This window comes from Apodemus sylvaticus, chromosome 9, assembly GCF_947179515.1.
Source record: "Apodemus sylvaticus chromosome 9, mApoSyl1.1, whole genome shotgun sequence".
Classification (NCBI taxonomy): Eukaryota; Metazoa; Chordata; class Mammalia; order Rodentia; family Muridae; genus Apodemus; species Apodemus sylvaticus.
In genome coordinates, this window is record NC_067480.1 from 90,926,821 (window position 1) to 90,947,799 (window position 20,979).

The window sequence follows — 20,979 nt, forward strand, 5'->3', positions numbered from 1 at the left end:
TCATATCAAATACACTGGCAAACTCTAAACATGGACATACACACAGGGATCACTTAATCGTAATCTTCTTATGAACCTCTTGCTACCACGTGACCCAGCCCACCTAGGGGAAGGTGTGGGAGCTTGTGGGTCAAAGATGAATAATCTCAATTGAGGCTCCTCCCAGCTTCCAGCCAACCCAGCAGGGTCATCATAGACTATGCAGGAATCTAGCCAAGATCCGAAGCACTGCCTAACAGAATCGCAGGTTAAATAAATGGCTGCTGTTTCCAATCACTAATCTGAGAAGAGGGTACTTATGCAAAATAAACCAGGGGTGCAGAAGTAAGGAGATACCCAATGAGGACTTTTTTTTTTCAACCCAAACGAAAAAAGGGCAATACTAGTTGGAAATAATCATGGCCATGAGAAGTCACCAAGTCCAGCAGAGTGGCATATTAGTTGCTATGTAACTGAGGCCTCATAATCCTTGTAATATATGAACAGTGGTTGGGCACAGTACATTCAGTGGAGGAGAGCTCTGGAGGCAAGAAAGATTTGCAAAGGCTGGATGTTGAAAGTGAAATAAAGGGAATTTGGGGGCAGTGTCAGAAAGTACCAGGGTGCCACAGACCACATAAAGCAGGGACCAAGTAGCTTGCCTTTTCCCTGCCAGCCGTCCTTGGCAGATAAAGGATCCCGGCTGGACTCTATCTAACCTTTTTCTCTTTCCTTACCAAGTAGAACACGCCATGAACACTATTAAATATAATTTTAAAATTGTGTCATATTGGTTTCTTTTTGTGCAGCGGGCGACTAAGTGTGCCTTTGAAGAAAATAATTGAGAGATACAGATGAAAAAAAAGAGGAAGAAAAAAAAAAAAACTCCACGAGCCGAAAAGTACTTTTCTTAAATACGGGCTAAATTATGTGGTTTGTGTAATGGTTAAGTTTGTGCTTATTTTGTGCAAATTTTAGAGGTGACAGGGGTTATTTTTTTTAAAGTAAGGTATTTGAGAGTGAAGAAGATGCTGTTGTTCACCCCCATGCAAATCAGATCTATAATAACTGAGGAGGGGTGGCAGTAAAACTTACATGTCACGTCACGTGTTTTCATAGCCCCTCACTCTAAAACCCAGGAAAATGCTAGCCCCAAGCAGCACCTCCCAAATACCTTTCTTGGATTGGAATCCAAGCTCAGTAAGGGCTAATTTAAATTTTGTGATGACCTACTATGTGCACACACATGCATTCTTCACAGTGATACATGGGGTAGTTCAGATAACTCTCAGAACATGAAGAACCATCTCCAGTCCTGGAGGAAAATTGGAAACAGTGTGACTGGTGAGATTTGGGGGTGAGGGTGGGGTGGTGGGGGGAAGAAGTATCAAAGGAACATGAAGCCCAGGTAGTGAGAATTTATCTTTAGCATCCTTTAGCCAATCCTTCCTTCCTGCCTCTGTTCCTCAGCATGGCTAATGGGCTAGGATATTACTTCTGGTCAGGATAGCAGAGCAGGTTTTAGAAAATCAGGCTTAGAACGTTTCTTTTTCTTTTTCTTTTTCTTTTTCTTTTTCTTTCTCTCTTCTTTCTTTCTCTCTTCTTTCTTTCTTTCTTTCTTTCTTTCTTTCTTTCTTTCTTTCTTTCTTTCTTTCTTTCTTTCTTTCTTTCTTTCTTTCTTTCTTTCTTTCTTTCTTTTTGAAACAGGGTTCCTCTGTGTAGCTCTGGCTGTCCTGGAACTCACTCTATAGACCAGACTGGCCTTGAACTCAAAAATCTGCCTGCCTCTGCCTCCCAAGTGCTGGGATTAAAGGCGTGCCCCACCACCACTGCCCAGCGCTTAGAATGTTTCTTAAAGGATGTTTGATTGATCTCCTTTAGGGTCCAGAAGTCCCCTGCTGCCGATCTTCCAAGCTTGGCTTGAATGTGTCCAATTGTGGAGTGCACTCCATTGGCATGAAATGTTTAAACAGCCGGGATTAGGCTTTTATTATATTAAACTAAACGTTTTACTTCTTATGTCTTGTTTCTGATTTTGCTCTTCAAAGTGACCAAGAATATGTCTGACATCCCGGGATAGGGTTGAAAAGGGACTATGCATTACACAAGAAAGCATGCTCGCCTGTATGCCAGAAACATTGGTTGGCAAGTGACAGGCTGATTTACTTTCCACATTTTATTTTTTGAATGTTCCACTAATAGTATGATAAAGATTTTGATAATATTACTTTTGAAAAGTTGTGTTGACATGAATGTAAATATTTGTATCAGTTTGATATGGCATCAGACATATTAGGGTGCCTAAATATATTTATGAATGTGCAGAATTAAAGTAATGTTGAAATTTGAGAAAAAAGTTGTATTGAATAGAATACAATTATGTAGCTATAAAATCAAGGTGTGATTTAATATGCACACAAATACACAAATAGGCAAACATGTGTGTATATATACATATATATACACACATACATAATAACTCTCACAAACCCAAATACTCTCAAAGACAAGTAGGTAATGGAAATATTGTAATGTCAAAGACAACTAGATGTTAATGGTTCATGACAAAGACAAAAGTAGAACTCTGTAGCTTGAGACAAAATAGATTGCAAGAAATTCGTGATATTTAGCCTTTTATGTAATTTTTAATAACCTTCAACTCCTGGTGTTTCTCTCTTTCTTGGCCTATGTTATCATTAGCATATGGCAGGAAAGATAGCTATCACCTGAGGTTAGTTATAAAACACTGTAGATTCTGACTGGCTATGAAAGTTTGTATATGCTTGGTTCAGGGACTTGTACAATTAGGAGGTATGGCCTTGTTGGAGTAGGTTTGTCACTGTGGTTGTGGGCTTTAATACCCTCTTCAAAGTTGCCAGGAATCCAGTCTTCTCCAGGAGCCTTCAGATGAAGATGTAGAACCCTCATCTCTTCCTGAACCATGCCTTCCTGGAAGCTACCATGCTTCCACCTTGATGATAATAGACTGAATCTCTGGACCTGTAAGCCAGGCCCAATTAAATGTTGTCCTTATAAGAGTTGCTTTGGTCATAATGTCTGTTTACAGCACTAAAACCCTAACTAAGACCATAAGCATATTCTATTTTGTGTACAGATACTCAGCCTATGGATTGGACAATCTGGAACACACTTGAATGAACTTGGAATCTCTTTTATTTTCAGCCTTGAAATGACAACATCTCTTGCCAGGTACTAGATTGTAACCTCATTAGAGTGTGAGCAACAACAGCAGCTCAGATGCTCCTGGGTTACCAACCACAGAGAACAGGAATGTTATGTGTGTGCACGTCTTAAAGCACTATGTTAGGAATTTGCTGCAATGGGGAACTGATATCATTCTGACTCATTTTGAAGTCCTATTAGATGCACAGTATGCTGGTATATTTTTCAGGCTACTCAAAATATACAGCTCTAGTTTTCGAATTTGGATTTCTTGATAAAACCTGGATCTACAAAAGTCAAAAGTTAGGTTTAAGATAATACCCAGAGGTCATGTGGCAGCTTATGGTCTTTGGAAGGAAGGCTGTAGAATCCACATATAGTGGAGGCAGGGAACTATATTTCATGATAAGAACAATTTCTCTTAAAAGGGTAGGGTGACAACAAACAATGAGGCAAAACCTACTGCTATTTGACAGAAATCATGTTTGGTAATACACACAGAGAGTGGGCCAGGTTAGAAATCTAGGTTGAACTTCCATCCAGATAAAATAGAGAAATATTTCTGCTGTAAAAATGGGCCTTCATAAAAACCAAAAAAATAACCCCCCCCCCAAAAAAGATGGGCCTAAGGCCTATGAATATTTGTGTGCCCACTACAATGTTGTCAAAAGGCTAAATTTAATGGGGTCTTAACACTAGACAAAGAACTGCAGGCAGACAAGAAATGCTGAGAGCTAGAGAAGAAGGGTTCTACAGGGAAGGGAAGGGCCCACAGATTGGTTCTCTAATACCAAGTGGTCAGCCCTGAAATCATATACATACAAGTAAAACTTTATATGGATTGAGTGGACTGTGTTCACATGCACATTTACACACACACACACACACACACACACACACACACACACACACACACACACGAAGCTGAAGCAGAGGCATAAAGAGTTTAAGCTCATCTACAGTCTTATAACAAGTTCAAGGCCAACCATGGTTTTCATGAGCTGCTATTGCCTTAAACAAATGTTGAGAAAAGGATGATAACAACAATAATTATCTATATATGTATGTATATATATATGTGTGTGTACATATATTTCTAAGCATATAAATATCTATGAATATATAAACAATTAAAGAACTGGAGGCCAAGAATTTGAGAGAGCAAAGCACTGCATGTGAAGGGTTGGAGGAAGGAAAGGGAAGGGTTACAATGATGTAATTATATTTTAATTTAAAAAAAGGTGAAGTCTTTAGGAGGTGAATAGACCTTCAGGGCACAGTCCTCATGAGTGGAATTAAGGTTTTTATCAAACAGACCTAGGAGGTTGCTTGCCCTTCTGTCATGGGGAAGTAGGATCTCACCACCATGGCAACATGATGAATTTAGTCTTTTAGCCTCCAGAACAGTGAGAAATAAATATTTACCACGTATAAGCTATCTAGTTCTTGGTATGATGGTTATTATATGCAAAGTGTTTAAGATACAACCCTTCTCAGGAATATGATGCTGTTACTTGGAGTCTGTAGTCAGACACAGTGGACCAGATCTTAGGAGGCAAAAGCAATATAGGAGACACAGAAGAATAGGGAATGTGAATGAATAAAGAACACAGAAAAGAGAAAAAAAATGACATCCAAGGAATCAAAATTAAAACAATGTATCCAGGAAGTAGTTTTGATTAATAACAGTGAAGGACTGAAACTGTCTCTTAGAAGTCTGTCTATTCTTTGTAGACTACTTCATAGTTAGAATAACAGTTAAGCTGAATATGAAATACAAAGAAATATGGAGTTTAAATGTCCAGACTTTAGATCTGGTCACTGTAACCAAATCCTTTTGTTTTTGTTATTAATGCAACCCCTAGCATTTGTTACAGAGTTTACAGGCATGTGTAAAATTTTCAGTCACAATCACAAGCTAGACATGCATAACAACTAGCTATGTAGACGAAGTCCTACTAGAAGGTTTTCATAAAAATAACTATTTCAGAGCTTGGTATGGTGGTCTATGCCATTAATCAGAAAGGTAGGCAGAGCTCTGTGAGTTCAGAGCCAGCATGGTCTACATAATGAGCTCCAGGGCTGCATAGTTACATATTAACAGATATTTTAAAACAACAAGAAATAATTTTATCACAATGCAGAGCTATAATCTGTTAATTTCATACAGTGCCACACAATACCATCTGCAGAAGAATATTATAGTTAAGGTCAGCATGAAGTTGGGGCATCATTATGGAACGTTATGGAAAACATAACCTGCAGTGCAGTTGTTGGCATTTTGTGGAAATGCCAAAATTTCAGTGGGGGGAGTCTGAAAAAACACAAGTAAAAGAAAGTGTTATTGTGTTGTGTATGGGCCTGGTGCTGTTCTAGTGAACCAATCCCCTAAAGAACAAAGGAGTCAATCACTGGATGCGTAGGTGGGTCTTCCGGGTTGGACTGAGGAAGAGAGCAAGTAGGAGAGAGTGAGGCCCTTTTTGGAACAGGACAGCATATGGGTAAGATGTAGCTGCTAGAGTTTCCCGGTGCCATGGTGGATCTGCAAGGATTTACCACCGGAGGAATCAATTTTTTTTTAAGTTTTTATTAGATATTTTCTTTATTTACATTTTAAATGTTATCCCCTTTCCTGGGTTCAACTCAACCCCCCCATGCCCTCCCCCTCCCCCTGCTCACCAACCCACCCACTCCCGCTTCCCTGCCCTGGCATTCCCCTACACTGGGGCACCAAGCCTTCACAGGATTAAGGTCAATCCTCTGCTACATATGCAGCTGGAGCCATGGATCCCTCCAAAAGGTTTCAAGACTAGGTTTTAGTTGTTACTCCCAAAGACTGAGTTACCATTGTTTCTGAACTAAGTTTGTGTTGCGTTTTCCTTCATGTAGTGTCTGGATTCGGAGAGAAAGGTACAGTGCCAAAGTGTGGATTTGCTTGAGGTGCACCACAAAGGCCATAGGGGATTTGAAGCACAGGGCTGGTATGGCAGTGACCCATGGAGAGATGGTGGAGAGTCAGAGTCTCTATGAGATAAAAACAGGTCAGCCATTGCCCACCAGTGCATGGCCAGTCAGGTTGCCAGGGCAGAGGCACAAGGGTGGGAACGTGGTGGTTTCATTTTTTTTTTTTTAAATATTTCTCACAACACTACTGGTAAACTAGTGTAAAAAGCAGAGTGACCTTGAAGCCCACATACATGAAGTGTCATAGGTAAAATTATGAGATTGTGTGATTTCTACTGCTTGGAAGAAAAATTTCTCCTAGCTATATAGGGGAGTACAGGTTGATGATGTAGTAATTGTCATAATCATTGTGTCAAAAAGACTTCCTTTTGTCAGTGTCCTCAGTGATGTCAAATCAGTATCTCGAAGAAGGCTTTTAGTTGTCTGGTGAGTCCTGGACCCAGACCAAGGTTAAAGAGGAGATAAAGAGAATAAGTTCCTTTCAACGGGATTTGAGGGTTTTGGCACTTTGTATTGGTTATTTGTGCTGCTGCGTTTAGGTTTTCCACTGCAAGGTCCTGTGCATGGTAGGTCAGTGCTCACAACCAAAATATACCTCTGACCTTTCAGCTGTTCTTCTAGGTAAAATCCAGCCAATCATAATTGTCAATGACAAAAGGAAGAATTATGAAGGGACGCAGCTTGGGGAGTGGGGTGCCCCAGGGTTGCTTACGGGGTAGAGAGGAAGTCAGTTGAGTCAGCTTCCCAGTGGTGGGGGAGATCGGAAACATTCACTGGCTATATATGAGAAGAGTGCACAGTTGAAATTCTTCCTATTTATTTAACTTGTTTTTGCTGCTTTGAGTTAGGACCTTGCTATCTGTCTCATCCTGGTCCCTATATCTTCCTGAATCTCTGCCGACAGTACACAGATTACAAGTATGGACTCATGTCCCTCCTCTAGGTTTTTCTAGTCTCTCCTTTGCCAACTTTGTCCCTTTTAAATTCAAGGAGTTAAGATAGTTTGTGTTTTCTGTCTTATAGAAAGCCCCTACCAGAAGATAAGAGAAGGGAACCCCTCTGCACTTCCATATCTGGCTCTTTTTTTTTTAAATTTATTTTATTTTTATTTGATAGATTCATTATTTACATTTCAAATGATTTCTCCTTTCCAGGATTCCCCCTCCCCGAAAGTCCCATAAGCCCCCTTCTCTCCCCCTGTTCCCCAATCAACCCCTTCCTACTTTCCTGTCCTGGTATTTCCCTACACTGCTGCACTGAGCCTTTCCAGGTCCAGGGGCCACTCCTTCCTTCTTCTTGGGCACCATTTGATATGTGAATTGTTTCTTAGATATTCCAAGCTTCTGGGCTAATATGAGCTTATCAGTGAGTGCATGCTACGTGTGTTCTTTTGTGATTGGGCCACCTCACTCAGGATGACATTCTCCAGTTCCACCCACTTGCTTAAGAGTTTCATGAATTCATTGTTTTTAATAGCTGAGTAGTATTCCATAGTGTAAATATACCACATTTTCTGTATACATTCCTCCACTGAGGGACATCTGGGTTCTTTCCAGCTTCTGGCTATTATAAATAGGGCTGCTATGGACATAGTGGAGCATATATCCTTATTACAAGCTGGGGAATCCTCTGGGTATATGCCCAGGAGTGGTATAGCGGGGTCCTCTGGTAGTATTATGCCCATCCATACCTGGCTCTTGCATTAAACCAAAGTCAAAGTCAAGGGAAACGCTATTCCATGACAGAGATGTCTTCATGCCACTCTTCACGCTGCTCTATTTGTGAGAGTTAAACAATAAAATTATCTCGAATATCCATCAACTGGTGAATGGATAGTGGAAACTCAGTACATGTACACAATGGTAGTTTATGCATGTATAAGAAGAGTGACATTGTAAAATTTGCAAAGGAATAGTGTGGTGGTTAGAATACACTTGGCCTAGCCTTGTTGGAGTAGGTGTGGCCTTGTGGGAGGAAGTGTGTCGCTGTGGGTGTGGGCTTTGAGAGATTCCTCCTAGCTGAGAGGATGACAGTCTTCTCCTAGGGACCTTCAGTTGAAGATGTAGAACTCTCAGCACATGCCTGCCTGGATGCTGTTATGTTTCCACCTTAATGAAAACGGACTGAACCTCTGAACTTCTAAGTCCGCTGCAATAAATATTGTCCTTTTAAGAGTTGCCTTGGTCATGGGGTCTGTTCACAGCAGTAAAACCCTAAGACTAATCGATAGAATTGGAAAAGATACTGAATGAGGTAATTCCAGCCCAGAGATACCAACACTGTATTCTTTCTCATATGTGGGTCTTCTAGCTTCAGAGGTTTAGATTTCTGTGTTTAAGCTAAGGGACTGTTTGTGGAGGCGAGAAAGCAAGAAAGGAGTCATCAGATGGGGAAGGCATTCAGAGAGGAAGATCGTAAAAGAAGAGGTCTATGAAAGTAGAGGGTAGAGAACGATAGGTGTGAAAACCTGTAAATAAAGACAGATCCAGAGAATGGGAAAGGGTGGGAGTGGAACAGAGGGATAACAAGAACAAAGAATATATGTAGGGGCCATATGGAAGCCTCCTACTTTATATGCTAACTAAAAAAGTAGTATGAAAAAAAATGAGCTTTGAACAAAAGTACACCCACTACATGGGTGGAAAAACGTTGCTTCCAAAATTCATGAGTTTTTAAACTAAAAGCTCAATGTCAAGTTAAGGACACCTCTTTATGAGTTGTTGGCTAGACATGTCCCAGAAGCTCTCAAAACAGTACAGGCTATTGCCAATGACTGCTCTTAACCGCCTTCCAGAATTAGATGGTAAGTAAGATCCCACTGCTGAAGACAACGCACACTTTGGTTAGAGGACAGTGAAATCAAGCTGGAGGCTCCCATCCCGCTGGCTGGTGTTCCCAGTTCTGGAAGCTGCTATGTAGACTGCTGGAGGAGAAAATTCATCTTCAGTTGCCAGGCACAGGATGCTTACAGGGGCCATCACTGTGTGTGTGTGTGTGTGTGTGTGTGTGTGTGTGTTGGTAGTGGTGGCAAAAGCAGCAAGGGTTGTTGGTGGTAACTAATTGCTTTCTGATTGAAAGAATTTGTGTTAAAACCTACCACTGTTGTTTTGACTAATGCCATTCTATAAAAATATTTTATAAATATTTATGTTTATAACCATAGACCAGAGCTTTTAACCTTGGGCAGAGATATTCTCCCTCCCTTCCTCTCCCTCTCCCTCTCTTTCTCTCTCTCCCTCTCTCCCTCCTTCCCTCCCCCTCTCTTCTCTCTCTCCTTCCCTTCTCTCTTCTCTTCTCTTCTCTTCTCTTCTCTTCTCTTCTCTTCTCTTCTCTTCTCTTCTCTTCTCTTCTCTTCTCTTCTCTTCTCTTCTCTTCTCTTCTCTTCTCTTCTCCTCTCCTCTCCCCTCCCCTCCCCTCCCCTCCCCTCCCCTCCCCTCCCCTCCCCTCCCCTCCTTTCCCTCTCCCTCTCCCTCTCCTCTCCCTCTCCCTCTCCCTCTCCCTCTCCCTCTCCCTCTCCCTCTCCCTCTCCCTCTCCCTCTCCCTCTCCCTCTCCCTCTCCCTCTCCCTCTCCCTCTCCCTCTCTCTCCCCACCTCTCAATGTAAAGGTTAATCCAGAGACTTACAGCTGGTCAACATACTGAGAATATGTGGCTGATACGAGTTCACATATAAATGGGACATCTGTATCATCTTCTCCAAGACCTAGGGGATGTTGCACAGAAGGGTCTGGAAAGAACCTGAGAGTCAGGTGATGGGGATGGAGCAATTCTGGGAAAACCACCATCTAGATCTGACATAGCCACTGAAATCATGAACGCAGAGCACCTATGCCTATCTACATAGGTTCTGCACGTGACTGGGCTCTACCACACTCTACCATGGACAGGGCCGCCACCAAAGAGTCCCCCATCCCTTCCAGAGGAATTACTGATAATTAATGACTGCCGTGGGGAGAGGCTGTCATTTTCTTCAGTTTCGTCCACCGCTGAGTTGCCCAATCTCAAGCAAATTAAGTTCTAGATTAATGCAAGTGGTTTTAAATAGATTTTATTGGCTCATATTTTTATACATTTATATTTGTATGGCTCAAACTGTATTTATATGGCCCCCCAAATCATGAAAGTAACAAAGAGACGAATGGGGCAGAAGAAAGGGAGGGAGAAGGAAGGGCTTAAGTGATGTAAAGGGAGGTACATATAATCAGAACATATATATGGTACATCCAGAACTTAAGAGGACTGGTCATTTAGATGAACAAAATATACATGGGTAGAATACATAGGATAAGATAATTTTTCTCACCTGATGTTATAAATATTTTCTTGACCAAATCAGACATTGTTCTATGTTGCTTTTCCAATATCCAATCCTTAGAACCCAAGCTTCAAATGGATCCAGGTATCTCCCTTCCTACTTGATCATATGTCTTAGGAATGTCTGATCCCAAATCAAGGTCCTGACTCATGGCTACCAATAATGGTCCTACTCTCCTGAATATTAAACATCATAAAAAACAAGATGTGAATGGATAACATGCAACACTTTCTGGAAGAAATACAGATGTAAGGTTGTCATTTGCTATTATCTTTAGAAATCCTGCAAATTGCTTAGAACTCCTTTGTCCTTTTTGCTTCTACCCTAAAGAAGAAGTGAATGTATCTACAGACAGAGTCAACTGAGAGATCATGAGCCAGCCTCAGGGTGGGTGAGAGCCACCAGAAGCAGTCTTAGGGATGGTGAGGGCTAGAAAGGATTCAAAACTAAGGCTTTGAAGTGAGCCCCACCCTCAGGGATAAAGGATCCACTCTGAAGAAAACCGTGGAGTCTGAAATCTTGGATCAATAAAAACTCATCTTTGTCTCACCTATTTGCTGTGGATTTCCTTGTCACTGGGACTGAGAACTCTGAAGCACCATCTAAATACTTGCCACCCACAGTCTTGTCCCTCAAGTGAAGAGTTCAATGCTGTATAGGTTTTGGAAGCATGGAGAGAGATCTGCTTATATGGCTCTTGATGCTGTTTTTGAGGGTGTATGAACTCCGGAGTCTTGGGATCATAAAAGAAGCTATGCTTCTCTTCATGCTTAGGAGCATCAAAGAGAGCATAAATAATCAGCTGGAAAAAGTAGGGAAGAGGATACAGGATGTGAAAGAGAGATTGAATAAAGATAGAGAAACACTGGAAAATTAAACAAAAACTCTTGGAGCAAATGTCTCAACAAGTGGAACAACTCAATGGAGAGCCTCATCGGCAGCTAAAAGGTGCAGCCAGCAGAGGCTCCAGCTAAACAAGAAGGGAAGCTTCCAAAGGAAAGAGTTCTGGCAGACATATGACACTTGACTGTTGATTCAGCAGCCGCTTAAATAGACCGCCTTGACGGAGCCTCTGGGGACTTGCTTTTGGAAGTCAGCCCTGGATGTCAGCTTCATAGATCATTAAAATACATTATATTAACAAAACAAATCCAAACAAGGTCTTAGTCCTAGCAGGAACACAAAAATTATGAAAAATCAAGGCAATACAACTTACACAAAACACAGCAGTACTACTGCACTGGATTCCAGTGGAGGTAAAGTAGATAAAATCCCAAAGAATTAAAAAAGTATGATTATAATGCTGCTCAATCAAATCAAAAAAGGATTTGAATAAACTCTTAAATTAATTCAAAGATTGCCTAAATAAACAGCTGAGGAAAGAAGAAGATACTTTCTTTCATTAGAAGGATCGAATAAAGAGGTAGAAACAATGAAAAAAATTAAACAAAAAACTTTTGGGCGAATATCTCAGCAAGCTGAATATCTCAACTTATCAACATGATGAAACAGGGTAGAATACTGAAAACTTATCCAGCCTAATGAAAGAAACAAAATGTGGGTAGAATATGTGAGATTCTAGGACATCATTAAAAGTCAAGGCTTATCAAGCATGGACCATGAAAATGCCCCACAGCCGGATCTCACGGAGCCATTTCCTCCACCGAAGCTCTTTTTTCTGTGATAATTCCAGTCTGTGTCAAGTTGATATACAAAACCAGCCAGTACAGTGTTATAAACTTGATTTGAAAACATATCACTATCTATTAGAGCCCTGGCTGTCCTGGAACTCATCTGTAGACCAGGCTGGCCTTGAACTCAGAAATCTGCCTACCTCTGCCTCCCAAGTGCTGGGATTAAAGGCGTGCACCACCACTGCCCAGCATATTATTGTCTATTTGCTGTTCCTATTTATTACTTGCTGCTTGTTTTTCTCCCTCACTGTCTTTTATCCATTTGAAACTGCAAGCACAGGCACTGTAGATCAGTCTCCTTACAGAACACATATTTTCTCTCACATGCATAGTGTAAATTTAATGATACAGATATATGAACCCAGAAGCAGAACTATTTGGGAAAATGAAGGAGATTAGAGGCAGTTGAAGATGACAGGGAATATATAGAAGTTAAACAAATTACATGCTAAACTTGAATGAAAATGTCTTTCTTTGCTTTAAAGAAGTATTTATTTAGTTGGGTGTTAAGGCATATGCCTTTGATCCCAGCACAAAGGAAACAGAAGCAGGTGGGTCGCTATGAGTTCAAGGCAAGCCTGGTATACGTAATGAGTTCCAGGTAAGCTGGACCATGAGATGGTGAGGCTCTATCTCAAAGTGTTAATTAATTAATTAACTAACTAATTAACTAACAGATCAATTAATAATTAAATATGTATGTATCTAAGTTTATGTGTATACATACAGCGCACAAAGCTTGAAGAGGAATTAGAGTTAGAAATGGTTGTGAGCCACCATGTGGATACTGGGAACAGAACCTGGGTCTTCCACAAGTGCTTTTAACCACTAAGCCTTTTCTCCAGGTTACCCCTCCTTCACTTCCTCCCAGTAGAGTCTCTCTGGATTTCATGTAGTCCAGCCTGGTCTTTAACATACTGCATAGCTAGGCTAGCCTTGAAAATCTGATTGCCCTGCTGGGATCACCGAAGAGTACCACCATACCAGTTAATGAGAATTTCTTGCACAATGCATCACTTTGTGCAACACATTTACACAAGAGAAACTTTTTTTTTTAAAAGAAAGGTAATAATTTTCTTATTCTGAACTCCTTTATAATGGTATTATACTGTAAATCATATTACCTTTTAAGGTATTATAATATGCTTGATTTGTATCTACAACCAAATGTACACATGATGGTCCATTATCTGAGGGGAGGTACGATCATGAAGAGAAGAGAGAAGAGGCATCAGTCGTGGTGGGAACAGAGACAATACTCAAGAGGATGCAACATTTAGAAGGTATTCAACATTTGACTCTACTCAAGCCATCCTTTTTTATTCCCTGCAATTAGAGAGTGTCAGTCTTTCACAAACATCTGGTGATGGTCAAGTGCATCACCGGCCATCAGCAGTATCCTCAAATATTGCATAGCAGGATAGCATTCCTGTATTTTCCCCTTAAGCAGAACTGATGCTGAGCATGTTGAAACATGCCGACTGGCTTGTGTTTGTAGCGGCTGCGACTTTGAAAAACAGAAGATGGCATGGTGACAAGGAAACATGATTTGGTGGCATGGGTAATCTGGACTGGAGGAAAATAGAAGAACAAAAGCAAGAGCCAGCTAAGAGTTGAAACAGAGAAGGATGTAAGGCACACAAGGGAAAACTAGCACCTCTACCTGGGGCCCACCTTAACTATGCCCATACAGGAAAACTGTGACATTAGATAGCTTGATCATGCGCTACAGTGCCGCGGCCTTATACATGTTACATCTCAGGCTAGTTACTTGTTTTTAAGTCTCCATTTTCTCATTAAAGAAATGACGACAATAATGTTAACTACTTTATAACACAGGGATGCTACCCATTTGTAGAGATAAAGCAGTTAGAACAATGTATGTCACAGAAGATTTGACAGAAGTTACTTCTATCACTGTAATCTTATGTTCTCATGATAAAGATATCCTACCTATGGCTACCTGAGCTCTAAAATTATATGGAGGCACAAATGCTACTAAACTATTAAACTGGGGGCACTTCGGCCAGTTATCATAGGAACGCATAGATTAAAAGATACCATTCAAGTCATCTTGGCTAAAATAAATTTACTACAATAATATATAGTAAATATCCTTAGAATTGATTTTTTCCTCGGCCATTTGTACATTTCTTCAATATTTGCCAGATACTTGCCATTTCTTTTTCTTTTTCTTTATTTTTCTTTCGAGACGGGGTTTCTCTGTGTAGCCTCTGCTGTCCTGGAACTCCCTCTGTAGACCTGACTGTCCTCAAACTCAGATCTGCCTGGCTCTGCCTCCCATGGGCTGGGATTAAAGGTGTGCACCACCACTACCACCTGGAGTGACTTTCTTGAGTATTACATGTTAATCTTATGAAGACCATAACAAAGAAAACCAAGTGGATATTTAATAAGCTTGTACATGAGTCATTGTACATTACACCCGATTCATCGGGGAATGTTCACACTTAAGCGATTCACCATGAACTTTGTGTTTTTGTTGATAGCCTATATTCAAAGAAGGCTGATTTTTTTTTAAATGTAGCTCTTAGTTATGAAGTCACAGGCATATCTGGATTCCCATTATTCTTCTTTCTATTCATGCAGGCTCCTTGAGAATGCTAACGGGTAATGAACTGTAAGGGAGCAGCCGAAAAAGGCTCCAGGAGTGAACAAGTGAATGGATAATTAGGAGTCAGCCCTAGCATTATTACATAGTACATTCTATGGGCAATAAGTGGATTTTAGGTATACTCCTAACCTGGAGAGACACCAAAGATAAGGCCACATTTACTTGATAGCTACTTTATTATTTTTTTTCCTGTAAAAAAATGTACTTGAAAATTTCCAAGACCCAATTTCAAGTTAAATCATAAGTAAAGACTCTTGGCTATTGGATTAAATGAGGACTCAGGAGCTCCCATCTCCCGCCAGTGAGGAGCCCTCAGAGCTACTTCAACAGGGCAGCAATCAGCCCTGTCTTCACTTGGGGAGTTCAGAATCAATTGAGAAGGGGCTCTGCCAGCAAAAAGCAATTTTTTCCTAAGCAAACAGAATTGCACTTGTATGAAATGATCTAGCAAGTGTATGACATGAGACCTTTCCAATCTGTGATTTGGTAAAGGACTTACTTACTTATTTATTTATTTAAAAAAAAATCTGACTTTTGAGATACCTTTGGAGAAATAGAAAATTCTAGGACAGGTAGGGGCAATTCTACTAAATCTTTGGAATTTTCTTTCCCTCAGGCTCAAAATCTAGTTTCTATAAATTTTATAATTAAATGTGCCCAGCCAACTAAAATGACCTCACAGCAAGGAGACAAATAAAAGTTTAAAATTTCACGTTGTCTGAATAAGAGTCCATAGCAATGTGTAATAATTATAGATTTAGTACAGTGTGAAAGTAGGGTCAAGGTCGAAGACAGGGACACCCCTCAGTCAGCCAGGGAACCTGTTATATAAGCAGAAGTTCTGCCAGGTGCTGAACTGTGTTTGCCTTTCCCAATTCATGTGTTGAAATCCTTATACCCAGCACCTCCTCCAAATGCTACTGTATCTGGAAACAGAGTATTTAAAGACGTGATTCACTTAAAAATGAAGTTGTTACGGTAGGTCTAAATCGAATATGATTCATGTTCCATACCAAAAAAGTACACATACAGCTAGAGAAAAACAGATTACGTGAAGACACAAGGACCAGGAAGAAAGATGGTCTTAGTAGGAATCACCTTTGCCAGCACCTTCGGCTGACACTTTTTGCCCCAGATAGTGAGACAGTTAATTTCTGCTGTTTTCATTCTCCAGTGGGTGGACCTTCATTAAGACACTCCAAGGAACTTACACAAGCTGTATTTGCTGCTGTTAAGTATCCTTGGAAGATCCATGTATGCACTGAGTGAAAGTTCATCTACAGATACCAGATACTCCTCTCACTTCTCTGAAAGAATCGTCCTGAAGTGAGAAACTCAGTACCCAACCAATCAAGGGCTGTTAGGGTAGAAGGAAGGGAGAGATGGTGTGTGAAAGGGATCCTTTTTTATTGACCAAAATGTTCTGCTTGGATATTTCTTATTATGAAAGGGTTGCATATTCATTATAAAAGGTACTGAGAAATATGGGTGAAGAAAATGTAGAAGCAATGTATTTGTGATTGCATTCACTTTCCAGAGTTTTTCATATGAACACTGTCTTAGTCAGGGTTTCTGTTCCTTCACAAACATCATGACTATGAAGTAAGTTGGGGAGGAAAGGGTTTATTGAGCTTACACTTCCACGTTGCTGTTCATCACTAAAGGAAGTCAGGAGTGGAACTCAAGCAGGTCAGGAAGCAGGAGCTGATGCAGAGGCCATGGAGGGATGTTCCTTACTGGCTTGCTTCCCCTGGCTTGCTCAGCCTGCTCTCTTATAGAACCCAAGAATACCCAGAGATGGTACCATCCATAGGGGCCCTCCCCCCTTGATCACTCATTGAGAAAATGCCCCACAGCTGGATCTCATGGAGGCACTTCCCCAACTGAAGCTCCTTTCTCTGTGATAACTCCAGCCTGTGTCAAGTTGACACACAAAACCAGCTAGTACAAACACACAACGCTTTTTACAGAGTACATAAAATACATGTAAATGTATATATCAGCTGTGTATGTATAGGGCTTCGCTGTGTAGATCAGACTGTCCTCGAGTCCATGATCTCCTGCCTCAGCTGCCCCAGTAGTCAAATTACAGACATACATCATGCTATCTGGTCTGTGATCACTCCCCTTTCATATCCGTAAGAATCCTTTTCAACATCTGATACTGTTTCATACATCTGGAGAGGGTGCTGGTAGGTAAATGTGTCTAATGTTTGGCATATGCTATGGCTTTGCTATCTATTTGCCAAACCATCTTACGGAAGGGATGTATCCATTTTTATTAGTGGGTCTTTTTCAAGTTCAACAGAAAGCCTGTGACCAGACACTCTAGACTTTGCTGCCCCAAAGCTACCTGAGAATTTCCTCCTAGGGATGGAAGGATGAAAACAAGAGGACCTTGAAAATCTGTGCGAGCAGTGACTCAGGATGTGGCAAGTGCCTGGGTGAGGCATTCGCAACACCGGAGGGCAAGGCGTGTCCTGGTTTAGCTGAGCAGCAGGTAAAAGCAAAGCATAAGAGGATCAGCGTGCCCTTGCCTCTGAGATGGGAACCATCATCTCTGCCAGGTAGGGCCATATCAGGTCAGCATCAAGGAGTCTATGTGGAGAACATGACACCAGGAAGGGCATGGAGAGTGAAGAAGTGTGAAGTGTGAAGGATGGACTTGTTTGGCTTACTTGAGAGTGGAAGGGAGGCCCCTGAGGACCTCTGACAGTCTGAGGTTCCAGGGTTCACCACAGGGACCTGTGATCACTGCATCCATGACCTCTGCTTGTTTGTCTTATCCCTGGAGCTTTGAGGGCCTGGGAAAACACAGGTTGTGCTAGGGAGTATGAGGCCCGGGGTGGCCTTTGCGGTTTGGATGTGTTAATGGAGGATCCTAGTCGATTCTGGTTCTTTGCCCAGTGTGAGAGATCCCAAGGGGGGGGAGGGGCACATTTAAAAGAAAAACTATGCTAATTTTTAAATGAAAACAAAAGTATTTTGTAAACATGAAAATTATGTGTCAGTCAGTAAAAGGTTGGCAGGGAACCTTTGGCCACTTAAGGTAGTAATGGAAATAGGTTAATTCCTCTTGGGAGAGAGTTCCAATCATCTTTAGAAGGCTGCAGAGCTTTGCCCAGGAGAACTCCATGACAAACAGCAGTCTCTGAGTGTGTGGGAGATGGATTGTGGGTCAAGGGAGAAGACCATTGTACCTTGTGCCTAGAAGGGTGCCAGTCTCACAGTTCAAGATATTCACAAGGAGCCTGCTAGTCTTTCTACTTTGGGGCTTGGTTGGCCACACACAACACACACACCATCAAAGAGATCACAGTGATCTTGAAATAAATGTAGTATAGATAAGAGGGAAGAATTAACAAAATGGTGCCTCCTTTCCTTCCCTCCCTCCCTCCTTCCCTCCCTCCTTTCCTCCTTCCCTTCCTCCTTTCCTACCTTCTTCCCTCCTTCCCTCCCTCTTTTCCTCCTTCCCTTCCTCCATCCCTCCCTTCCTCTGTCTCTTTCTCCCTCTCTTCCTTGTCTCTCTCTTTTCCTTTCATTAAAATGTGCAACCAGTCATGAAAGCCAGGGTCTCGCACACGATAAACCCTAATCTTGATCCATATTTTCAGATATTTGCTTTTTCTGAGATATAGATTTAGTTGCCCAAGCTGTTTCTCAAAACTATCCACACGTTCTGTATGTTCACCCAGAGCAAAGAATAAATTTCCAGTAAGAATAAACAGTTTCTTTCCCTGGGATGCTTCTTCGTACCTTCAATGGTACCACGGAGAACGACTCACTTCCCAGTGGCACAGCAACCTATCAAACTAAAAATCTTCGCAAACGAACACCAGGCTTACCGTCTATCACTGGCTTTGGCTGGGAACTCTTGAGGCGTAGCGAGGGCCTGAAGCGGGTTCGGTCGTTGAAGCTCCAGCTCTTCTGGACTTTGGTGGGGCTGCCCTCGGCAGTGATGTCCGTGCTTGGGGATCTCCTGTCACCTACTGATGCTTGTCTGCTCTTAATGCTCTGGCCTCTTGGGCTAGCCATGCGCACTCGCTCCTTAAAGCTCAGCTTCTGACTGTGGAAAACAGAGCCACGATTATTCCATCACAACAAGCCTCTCTCATTCCACAGGGGTGAATGCTCAGATGAACTATGAGGCCATTTACATCAATAGGCAAGAGCGTGTTCAGCAAGTAGGAGCCAGAAATAGATTTTTTTCTCCTTATTGAAAAAAAAGAGAAGAACTTCATTTAATCATAGTGTTTGCATTCATTTGAGGTCAGTCTCACTCTTAAAAGTACATGCATCCTCTTGGATTTATGTAAGAAGGAAAGTGACCAGGTAGAGCACTTTGTACCCAATTTCACTGAACATAACCAAAGATGAGTTTGAAATTCACTTTAAAAATTGTTGGGCAATTGTAGTTTTCCCCTCCACTGTTGAGTTCCTCTTATTTGTTTGTTTGTTTGTTTGTTTGTTTGTGAGATCTTTCTCTGGAATTCCTAAGCATTTCTACACATAAACAGGGACGATGATTGCATATGTACCTATGTTCAGCATGCATTGTCTACCCCAGGCAAGATTATGATATCCACAGACTCATGCAATCTCAAAGCGATTGACAGCATGGCACACATATATTAAACACATGACACTTGACATTATGTTCTTCATTCTTGGGAAAAGAAACCACATGGGGGTTGGTGGATGGGGGCAGCCTCGACATGTAATGAATGAGGTGATCGACAGAAAGAGATGCAATGTCCACTAACACAATTTCCTGCTACGAAACAAACTATTGGTTTGCTGTGGCAGCTACCAGTAAAATCACATTTGTCCAAACATTCTGTTCTCTGATGCTAGGTAGGATCAAGCTACCCTGGGATGATCAAGAATGTATTAACAGCAAAATCCAAAAGGAATCTTTACCCTTTCATGGTTAAGATGTGTGTCTTCTGTGATGGGCTAGGAGGAACAGGTGGGAATGATGGAGACAAGGGATGCTGAGGTCTCTGACTCACGTGAAGACAGGAGTAACACAGTTATCTTTTTAGATGTCTACTTCTAGGAATCAAATGAACTGTGGAGAGTGTTACATGCCCCAACATGGTTTTCTTGTTTTGCTTATAAAGCACTGCGCTATTCATTAGGAAGCAACAGACAGTTATCAATGCGAAGGGCCCAGTGCTCCTCAGGGACTGAAGAAATAATGGGGCAATGGATCTGAGGGTGAGTTGCTTAGCACAGCTCTTGTGAGTCATGCTGCAGCCTTTGTGGGGATGAAGGCAGCGTGCTTATGGATAAGGACTGTCTGAGACCATGTGAAGGCCTTGTCTTTTCCACTTACCGCAGTGTCCATGGTCCCCAGCTGCAGCATGCCAACAGCAAATGTGTTTAGTGGGTGTGTGCTTGGCAGCTAACAAGAGATAGTAACATTTGTTTTCCCATGCCTAGTCGCTTAACCTCTGCAGTTCTAAAGAGGTACCATGGCTGATGTGAAGTTGTGTACATGAAAACAAACCAAGTCATGAGCAACGGTGGTCCGACAGTCTGCTTAGCACTAAAGGAGTTGACCATGCAGCTGACACCTCCTGTCCCCATATGCAGACACAGCCACTTCCAGCACAACCAGCTGAAGGCACATGCAGGCTGGGCAGTCTTGTGGTGAGGTCACGTGGGGTCAAGAGTTCTGTCCAACAGCCCCGTCAGTCACAGGGTTTAGCTTGACAAATGTATGATTAAATGGTAGATTATGTCAAACAACAGCAACAGGAAACAGCTAAAGAGCACACTGTTTTGCATTAAGACTAAGTTCTCCATATCACCCCATACCCTTAAATTACTAAGAGAAGCCTGTCAAAGAGATAAGTGAAAAAAAAAGGGTTTACCTTCCCTTAAAAAGATTTTAGTGATAAAAATTTCCAATCTTTTAAAAACATTTCAGCACATCTGTACCATAACTTAAATTTTTGATGATGTACTTCAGCAAACACATGTTCGCTTCTGTACCTTCGTTTCGATAAATGGCTAGCCAGAGAAGACACAGCCAGGTGAGAACCCCAGTGTTCTCACTGTGTTCGACCTTGCCTCTTACTTTTCTGGAATGAATGCTAATTGCATAGAAGGTTAAGTTTAAATGCTGGAAAGCTGTATCTCTTTCCTATCCCAACTGAACAAATAAGAAACAGGTAAAAAATAATCACAAAGAAATTATATAGA

General features: G+C 41.5%; 1 protein-coding gene across 2 annotated transcripts in view; it reads right to left on the minus strand.

Moving 5' to 3' along the window:
* Kcnq5 (potassium voltage-gated channel subfamily Q member 5) overlaps positions 1-20,979 on the minus strand; it is a 557,693-nt gene that overhangs the window by 43,570 nt on the left and 493,144 nt on the right. For both annotated transcript variants that reach the window (XM_052192554.1, XM_052192553.1), the window contains one exon: positions 18,615-18,835. In XM_052192554.1, coding sequence (XP_052048514.1) covers positions 18,615-18,835 — 221 coding nt within the window. The remainder of the gene's footprint in view (positions 1-18,614; positions 18,836-20,979) is intronic.